The 9286-nt window shown below is 55.4% G+C and overlaps 1 protein-coding gene across 1 annotated transcript; it reads right to left on the bottom strand.

The window, feature by feature from the left end:
- Positions 1 to 5812: 5812 nt before the first annotated feature.
- On the bottom strand, positions 5813 to 9053 carry NKX2-5 (NK2 homeobox 5). The gene is made up of 2 exons (XM_058723513.1): positions 8510 to 9053; positions 5813 to 6901 (listed from the first exon to the last, which is right to left on the bottom strand). Exons 1-2 carry the CDS (start codon positions 8838 to 8840, stop codon positions 6261 to 6263), a joined length of 972 nt encoding a protein of 323 aa, XP_058579496.1. The 5' UTR covers positions 8841 to 9053; the 3' UTR covers positions 5813 to 6260.
- Positions 9054 to 9286: the final 233 nt, after the last annotated feature.

Raw genomic sequence — 9286 nt, forward strand, 5'->3', positions numbered from 1 at the left:
AGTTGGGGATAGAGGAAACCAGTTGGAGCCAATGCGAGTCAATGCTTCAATCGAGATTTCTGTAAATTTCTGGAATCTGGGTGGGGTGAGGATAATTGGGGGGCGGGGTGTACTGGAAAGAAGAGGGTTTGGTGTTAGAACTCAACTTGACTACTTCCTAACTGTTGGAACAGGGCAACTGACAAAACCTTTTAAAGCCTCACTTTCTACATCGGTAAAATGAAGCCCATGATGACCAATTAATTGTGGGGGCTTTGATGGCCTCACACAGACAGAGGGCCAGTGGAAAGCCTGGCACACTATAAATCCCTCTTGAGGCTGGTTTCCCTCTACTCCCCTTCCTGTGGGACCCCAGGGTGGAGCTTAGAGCCTGGAGGAACGGATGGACTGTCTCTCAATAATCCCCCCAAATTTCTCTTCTCTCCTATGCGGTACTGGCAGGCACTGGGTTGTATAGCCCACAGGGGTGGCTTTGTGGTCTGGGCCAAGACAAGTGTGCCCCAGAGTACCTCTCCCAACCTCAACCCCCTCGGTTCTACCTCTTTCTGCCCTCCTCCCTGCTCCCAGGATTCCCGACACTGCCTGGCTGGTGCACAACCACTGTATCACAGCAGACACACGGAGACCCTGGGATGAAAGAGCAGGACCTAGAGAGGGGAAATCTGACTCCAGTTCCTCCCAGGTCCTCCAGGACCAGACCCTGGAGGGTGTGGGGGTCTCTGTGAGCTGCAGTTCTGCAACTTGCCAGATGATGCGAATCACCTGGTTACAAATTCGGTTTTCCAGGCTCTGTCCCTGGGAGTCCAATTCAAGGGAGTCAGGGCGGGCAGGGGTTTGGGTTTGTTGCGGCCTCCAGCAGGTTGTGTCCTCTGGCAAGTTGGACAACTGCTGAGAATGGTTTAAAGAGCCAGGCTTCTACAGGCGTCGTCTGATTCAAGCACGGGCTCCCCCCAGTCCACACTAGCAGAGTGGCCTTAGAGAGGCAGTGTCCTTAACTTCTTTGGGTTTCAGTTTCCTCCTTGGGAAATAACAGAATGAGATTTGCGGGGTTAGCACTTAGCCCTAGGCCTGGCACAAAGCAAGCACGAACAGATGTTAGGCAATAATATGTATTGTTATCCCATGCAGCTGTGGGTTGCAGCAGGGTAAGGAGCCTGTGGTGGCTCTGGGTGACCAGGCTGTGAGGGGTGCTCATTTTCCACCCTGTTCTGCAGTAAAGTCTCCTGAGATGCCGCTGAGTGGGGCGAGGGGCCTGGAATCCCAGTTGCAATGCCTCCCTCACTAGGAGATCTCGGGTGGGTCACATCTCTCTGTGCTCTTTTCCTCTCCTGCCCCAAGTGAAGACGAATTGCACCCATGTCATAGGCATGTTATGCCTGGTACATAAAAGCCTTCAAAGAATCATTAGCTAATATTATTACTGTACTCTTTAATCAGTTGACAAACATTTCTTGTTCCCCTCTCTTTTTGAAAAAATGTTTATCTACTTTTGAGAGACAGCGTGCACGAGAGGGGGAGAGGCAGAGAGAGAGGCAGACAGGAGCCTAAGCAGCTCTGCACTGGCAGCAGAGAGCCTGATGCAGGGCTCAAATGAACTCCCAAACCGCGAGATCATGACCTGAGCTAAAGTCGGAGGTTTCACGGACTGAGCCGCCTAGGCGCCCCCTTGTTGCCCACTCTTTGAACTGGGGGTGGGAGGATGCTGTGCGCTCAGGTTTCAGAACCAGCCTCCCTAGGTTTTTGTTTTGTTTTTTGTTTTGTTTTGTTTTGTTTTTTAACCAAGCTCTGGCACTGACCAGCTGTGTGACCTTGGGTGAGTTACTCCTCCTCTCTGAACCTAAGAATGATTTTTCATCTATTTCCTCAGCAGAAGAACTCAAACGTGTGAAAGAGGATTAGATGGGTCCATTTTGTAAAGAGCTCAGGACAGTGCCTGGCAGGTGGTATTGTGCCAACTGTGATAAATAAATGAAACCCAAGCCACGGGCCCCCTTTTCCAGGAGCCCAGCGTGAGGGGCAAGTAGGTAAGACCTGGGACTGCGCCTCCCGTACAGGGCCTTGAGCCTGAGTCCTGAGTTTGAAAGACGTCCCAGAGGAGGCAAGGGGCGGGGTAGGTTTCCTGGCTGTTGCCAGGGTCCGGGGTCTGCAGCGATCCCTGCGGGTTCTGTGCCTCCTTTTCAAGACAGGTATTGAGATACACAACATGGTGTTGATTTAAGAGGTGTCTGTACAAAATAAGAAAACAGGAGCTATTCTGATTTGGCAAAAGCTTTATCTGTTAGCTGGGAATAACGCAAGGAGGCGAGAGGACCTCCGGGCAGAGTGCGGCTTCACTGGGAAGGGCGGGGTAGTCTGGCCTCTCTTTCCGAGTGAGACCCCAGCCGCGCGTCTCCTCTGCCAGCCTGCGCCGGGGCGGCGCCGCTCTGTGGCTCTGTGGTTACCACTCCATCCGAGCCCCGGAAGCCAGCTCTTTTCCTATATCACCTTGTAGCTCTCATTGTTTTGTTTGCTTTAACTTTTTAAAATATTTATTTATATTTGAAAGAGACAGCGTGAGCGGGGGAGGGGCAGAGAGCGAGGGAGACACAGAATCCGAAGCAGGTTCCACGCTCTGAGCTGTCAGCACACAGCGCAACGTGGGGCTCAAACCCGCGAACGGTGAGATCATGACCTGAGCCGAAGTACAACGTTTAACCGACTGAGCCACCCAGGTGCCCCCTCTCTCATTGTTTTTTTAACCGGGGCGTCCTTCTTTGATTTTTTAAAAAATTATTAAATATAACTAGTCCCCCGTGTGCTTCCCCTGGTGTTCCGGAATGCGGAACCTGCCTGTGCCACCCCAATCCCTGAGCACTTTGCCACCTCGGAGGTGGCCCGCACTTCTCATCTGTTTCTTAATTTTCTGTCCTGGTTCAATTTTCTCGCTGCGCGCGTTTGTGTAATACTTGAAAAACAAAACGGTGCGGATTTAATTTGGGAAGGGATCGCTGTGTAAACGCGGGCGTTTAGGACTTCTGACCCTGCGGGTCCCCGCCCCCTGGCTTCCGGATCCGACACCCTCGGCGGGCGCTTCCCTGAGCTCCACGCACTACAGTTTACCGCATAATGAGCCTGAATATGAAGCCTGAGACTCTTCATTGTCCTGGTGAGAGAGTGGGGTCGGCTCTGTGCCTTGGGCAGAAGCAGGGTCCCGCTGCACCTTTCTGGAAGAGAGCCACCTAACGTGGCAGGCTCGTGTTTCTTCACCATGGAACCCCCGCTGCCACTCAGTACAAGCCTGATGGGTTTCCCAGCTCCACGCTGGGGAAATGTATGACCTTGACCATTACCGTAACCTCAGGCCCTCAGTTTCATCGCTTGCAAATTAAGATGGATTAGAGAACTCCTATAAAGCATTAATTTAGTCGGGAGTCCCCGCAATTGACAAGCCCAATGCCAGCCAGGTATTGTTATCCGTTTGTGACAGACATTGTAGTCACTCAGCTGGTCCCTGGAGGGACAGGACAGAGAGAGAGTCATCATAGAAAAATCCCCACGAGGGGTGCCTAGCTGGCTCAGTCCGCAGAACATGGACTTTTGATCTACCGTGGTGAGTTCAAACCCCAGGTTGGGGTAGAGTTTACTTAAACTAATTAATTTAAAAAAAGAAAAATCCTCACTGTATAATGTTAACTGAAAGAAATATTCTCTCTAATGTTACCGTAGACCTGTGTAAGATGAAAAAGGCCAATGAATGTGTAGGACCCCAGGAGGTTGTGGGCAAATACACTGATCTGATTAAGAGCTCAAACATGCGTGAATTCCAGATAGAAGAATTTTCGTGGGTGTGTGAGTTAGGCCGCCTGTGGGCTGGGTATGCATGGTAGGAGAGTGCCATCAGGCTTCAGAGCTGGTCTGGTGGCCTGGCGGAGCCTCAGTGTGCCCCTCTATGAGATGGGACCAAGGCACGCATCACTGAGAGGGATAGGGAGCCCCAACACGCTGGAGGTAAAGGCACAAAGCAGAGTCATAGGCCCAGAGCAAGGAATGCTGGGACTGAACTGAACACATCCTCCTCCCCGCGGCACTGGCCAGCCTGGCTTGGACCTTAGAGCAGAGGGAATAAATCTGGGGGCCCAAAGCCAAGCCCTGAGCTCAGCCGTTTCCCCTTCTTCACAAAGCCAAGTGCAGAACCCTGCGATGATGATGGATTGTGTGCTCCCCGTGGCATCCAGCTCAGCACCTCGCACAGCTCCCAGAAAGCAGTAGCTTTTGGAACCTCTTGGCATCTTCCCGTCTTCCACTGGCGGGGTGTGGCGGGTCTGAGGGCAAAGAGACTTACCCAAAGAGACGACAGGACAGGCATTGGCAGTGCTGCATGGGCCCCAGCACGTCAGCAGGAGGGCTCCTGGTTGGCTTGGCGAGGCGACTCTTCCCGGTGCTAGGGCACATGAGTCGCGTTGGGTCCCTGAAGGCTGCAAGCAATATTTTGGCTGCGACCAGGAGTTCTACGCCAAATGCCTTAAGCCCCAAGAGGCCAGCCCAGCAATTCCTGGGGGGAAATCTCAGAAAAACCTATATTCCACTAGAACTCAAAGCTCGGACTCCTCCCCGCCCCCTGCCCTTTCATCCCCTTTTAGAAGCGCAGTTAGTTCCTCCAACCCTGGAGGCTGGAATCAGAAGAGACGCACTGGTAGGAGCTGGGCTCAGAGCAAGGTATTCTTGTCATCCACATTTTACAGACAAAGAAACCAAGGCGTGCAGCGAACAAGTCTCACAGTGAGCAGGTTTTTAGCTTAATTTCCCCGAGCCTGTTTCTCATCTGTAAAACCTGGCCGGTAGCATTCACAGGTCACGACTATAGCAAAATTCGTTAAATGCGGAGAAGAGAGGACGGCAGTGGGGTTTGGGTGGGAGGTTCCCTGACCCTGTGAATTCTTGTGGCATAGCCACAGCTGGAGTGAGCGAGGTGGACAGGACACCTCTCCGTGGAGCCTACCAGCTGGTGAGGCTGGGGCCACGGGTCACTGGCCCTCTTCCTGGCGGGGCTGGGGAGTTCAGGGAAGCTTGACAAGCGCTTTTCGATTCTAGGTTTTCCCATCTAGAAACGGGACTGTAAAATGGACTAAGGTGTTCTTTCAAGCAGGATGAATTATGGTGTGCTCCAACTGCCTAGGACCCAGGTCCTTTTGCTCTCCATTTAATGCCCAGCCCCTCAGTTGTGCCGGACTGGTAGGGTTCAAGGAGGTAAGTTTGGGAGTTCTGGCGAGGGTCCTCTGTGAAGTGAGACCTGGAGTAGAACCTCTACCACAACTGGCTGTTTACTCACAGGCAAGTCATTAGACCTCTCAAGGAGCTGCCCAACTTTAAAACCGGACCTCCTTTTTGGGCGTTATTGAAGATTACACCAGAGGATGCCAGGAAGTATCTAACAAAGGACCCAGCATGAGTTGTTTATCATCATCATCATCATCATCATCATCATCATCATCATCAATTTGCTCAGTGAATGCCTATACCTGCAACTCTAAACCAGACGGGACTCACGCTCTGCTTTCTAAAATTCAGTTGCGGGGGGCAGGGCGGGTAGCTCAGTCGGTTGAGCCTCAGACTTTGCTCAGGTCATGATCTCACGGTTGGAAGCCCACTGCCGCAGACTCTCTGGAGTCAGCGCGGAGCCCCCTTCGGATCCTCTGCCCCCCCCCACCCGCCCCGTCTCTCTCTGCCCCTCCTCTGCGGGCACGTGCGCCTTGTCTCTCAAACATAAATAAATATTTTTAAAAATCCCTTCAAAAGTCAGTTTCTCGAAAGCCGAAAGAAGCACACATGCGGATCAGCGCACTCTCTTTAATGAGAAGGGAATTCTCATTTCTTACAGCAACAGGTAAAAACATAAATACGGGTGGGTGGGCGGCGGCAAGGCAGCAAGGGCCCGGGCGCCGGGCCCAGGCTCTAAGAAAGGTGCACCCGGGCTCCCAGTCCCAACTGGCCCGTGTTCAGCCGGTTGGGGGTGCCCGTGGCCGTTTGGAGGGCACTCAGGGGATGACGGCTGAGGCACCAGGTTGCGGGATCGTTCGCCGCAAGCTCTGTAAACGCGGCCACAAACTCTCCCGAGCATGGGGACAAAGGGGCATAGGGCCGAAAAAGCTCCTAGGCCCCTGCGGGAGTGAACGTGAAATCCAAGGGACTCGGAGACACGTCAGGGGGTCCTCCCTCCCCCGAGAGTCCGTGTCCCTCTTTAGAGATGGGATCGGTCGGGGCGCCCCAAGTAGGGCCCTTCCCTACCAGGCTCGGATACCGTGCAGCGTGGACACTCCCGAGTTGCCCTGCGGAATCCCGGGGCTCTGCACCGCGTTCAAGTCCCCGACGCTGAAGTTCACGAAGTTGTTGTTGGTGGCGGCCGTGGCCGACTGCGCCGGGGGCGGCCCGGCCGGGTAAGCAGCGGCGCAGCTGTAGCCAGGGTTGCAGGCCGCGCTACTGTAACCCGGGTAGGCGGGGTAGGCGTTATAGCCGTAGGCGTTGAGGCCCACGCCGTAAGCCGGCGCGTAGGGCGCCGAGTCCCCTAGGCACGGCTTGCCGTCGCGCACCAGCACTGGCACCGCGATCCTGCGGGCCGGCGGCGGCGGCGGCGGGGGCAGCCCCACCAGCTCCAGAGTCTGGTCCTGCCGCTGCCGCTTGCATTTGTAGCGCCGGTTCTGGAACCAGATCTTGACCTGCGTGGACGTGAGCTTCAGCACGCTGGCCAGCTGGTCGCGCTCAGGCGCGGACAGGTACCGCTGCTGCTTGAAGCGCCGCTCCAGCTCGTAGACCTGCGCCTGTGAGAAGAGCACGCGCGGCTTCCTCCGCCGCCGCGCCCTGGGTCGTTCGGAGCCGTCGGCCTCCGGCTTCTCCAGCTCCACCGCCTTCTGCAGCGAGCACAGCTCTGCGGGGAAACAAAGGGGCAGAAGGACGCCGGGTCAGGTCGGAGCGGCCCGATCCGCGATGCGCCTGCGAGGTAATTAGCCCTAGCGGGTGCCACCCCCGACCTGTCTGGAGCGCCCAGCTTGGCTGCGTCTCCTCTGCTGCGTGCACTGGGCGCCACCGACAGCTCGCTTTCCGACCCCCAGTTAGCATTTGTTGAACGCTTACTATATGCCAGGCATGGCTCTCGGCACTGGAGAGCAAAACACCAGAGGTCCTTGTCCTCGGGGGGGGGGGGGGGGGGGGGGGATTCACATTCTAGTGAGGGAGACAGACTGTGACTTAAGATTTCAGGCTGCAAAGAAAATAAAACCGGGTGATGCCCTGGGGCGAATTAGATTAAGGCTACTCTGGCTTGAGAATTTGAGTGAAGGGAACCAAGGCCTCACCCCAGGATCGTTCACACTGTCTCAAAATTACAGAACCTCGAAGAAACTGAAGGGGAAAAGGTGTTGGTTTGCTGGTCGAAGCCGCCACGGGGCTTGTCCGGCGCCCAAGAAACCGCGGGTGGGCAGGCAGCCTCGGAACCTGCCCGGCCCGCCTACTCGAGTTGGAGTCGAATTGGTAGCGGTCAATGGAATTGACCCGCCAGCGGCTGTCTCCGGGCCTTCCCTTTGCTCCTAGACAAACCTCTCTAGCCCAGAAAGATCCCTTCTCGGTTCATGGCGGCCCTTCGCCCGGCGCCCCCTGCCACCTCGGATTCGCCCTGACCCTGTGTTGGAACAAAGTCTCCCCAGTGTTTCCCTTTCTGCGGCAGGGCCAGCCTCTCCCTTCTCCCCGATCCTGGGATGGCATTCGGAGCGATGCGGCCACCTTCCTCAGTCATCTCCTCCATTGCCTCGCGACTTTACCCCCGCGGCATTTCCTAACTTTTTCCAGGAGAGAACCCCTGGGCCCTGGTCGCCTGGGGAATTTGTGCCAGAAAAATAAAGCTGCTAATCAGATTCTTGAGGGTCCGGCAGTATCTCATTTTAAACTCAAGGCCTTTGTTCCCAAAGATTCCACTGTCCTGGCACAAAGGAGGAAAAACCCCACAAACCCGGGTTACCGGTGGGCTATAGAAGGTCCTGGACCTTTCTCCAGTTGTGAGCAGCAAAAGTATGTCTGTTGTGCAGAATTTTAACTTGTGTTTAGGTGGTTTTGGCAGATTCTGAAAAGACCTTTAAAAATCCAAAAGAGATTTAAAAAACGACAACAATCCTAACAGAATATCTCTTTCTCTGTTCTGTGTGCCACAAACCGATAGCTAACTTCGTTGAGTGAGGCTGCTGCCTCCTGCGGCTTTGTTAGGCCAAAAAAAAAAAAATAAAAAATAAAAAAATATATATATATATGTTTCTTTTGTCTCTTGTTTCTGATCATCTCAATCCAGCATTTCTTTTAAACCTCCGATTGGATGCGGGGCTCAGGGGCCCCGGCGACGACCTTGTCTCTCAGGCTCAGAACCCCCTGCGTTCGGCCCTCTGCCCAAGCACTCGCGTCTCCTCCACCCAGGCCAGAGTTTCTCGGCGGCGGCTGGGGACACAAAAGCGACCCCAGGAGGGAGCAGGGTCTTGTGTTTCCTTCTCACCTTTCTTATCTGCTCGAGGATCCTTGGCAGGGTCGGGCTCGCCATAGGCACGCGGATAGAAGGCGGGGGCTCCCGGGAAGGCAGGCGCACACTTGGCGGGCGAGGGCGCGGGGCCCAGCTCGGCGCGCAGCTCCGGGAGGGCGGGCGCCGCGGCCTCCGGCCCCGCGTAGGCCTCGGGCTTGAAGGCGGCTAGCATGCAGGAGGCGGGCGCCAGGGTGGCCTCCAGGCGCGCGGAGAGCTCCCCGGCAGCCAGACTGCGCTGCTGCTGCTCCAGGTTCAGGATGTCTTTGACCGAGAACGGCGTGGGCGTGAGCGCAGGGCTGGGGAACATGGTGGCAGCGCGCGTCTCACAGCGCCAGGTGGGCGGCAGAGAGCAGCGCTGCCCACGGCCTTTGGCAGCCTCCCTGCATGGTGCCCGCCACCCGCCCGCGCACCCGCCTCCCTGCTCGGGTTGTGGCCAGGCGGCAGGTAGTGCGGAGCACAAGGGGCAGGAGAGGCGGGACCAGGCCAGAGGAGGGGGACTCAGGCTGCCATTGGGCCGGGGGCCCCGATGACAGGAGCGATGAGCAGTTTCGTGTCACCTAATATAGTCATAGGGCTAAAAAAAAAAAAAAAAAAAAATCCTGTTCAGCTTTTTAAAGGGGCCGCGAAGCATTTGGAAGGCTCTCCTATTGCTCCTGTAGCCTGAGATTTCTCCACGGTACTAGCCTGAAACCCCCACTGAGGCGCATATACAAGAAAGGACCTAATTCTTCTCTAGATATGGAGTCTGGGCCA

This window comes from Neofelis nebulosa, chromosome 1, assembly GCF_028018385.1.
Source record: "Neofelis nebulosa isolate mNeoNeb1 chromosome 1, mNeoNeb1.pri, whole genome shotgun sequence".
Lineage (NCBI taxonomy): Eukaryota > Metazoa > Chordata > Mammalia > Carnivora > Felidae > Neofelis > Neofelis nebulosa.

What these genes read in the sequence shown, in the direction of transcription:
- NKX2-5 (XM_058723513.1), bottom strand. Translation starts at nt 8,840, where the DNA reads ATGTTCCCCAGCCCTGCGCTCACGCCCACGCCGTTCTCGGTCAAAGAC. An exon ending in TCCTCGAGCAGATAAGAAAG is followed by an intron (nt 6,902 to 8,509) that starts GTGAGAAGGAAA and finishes GTTTCCCCGCAG; the next exon opens with AGCTGTGCTCGCTGCAGAAG.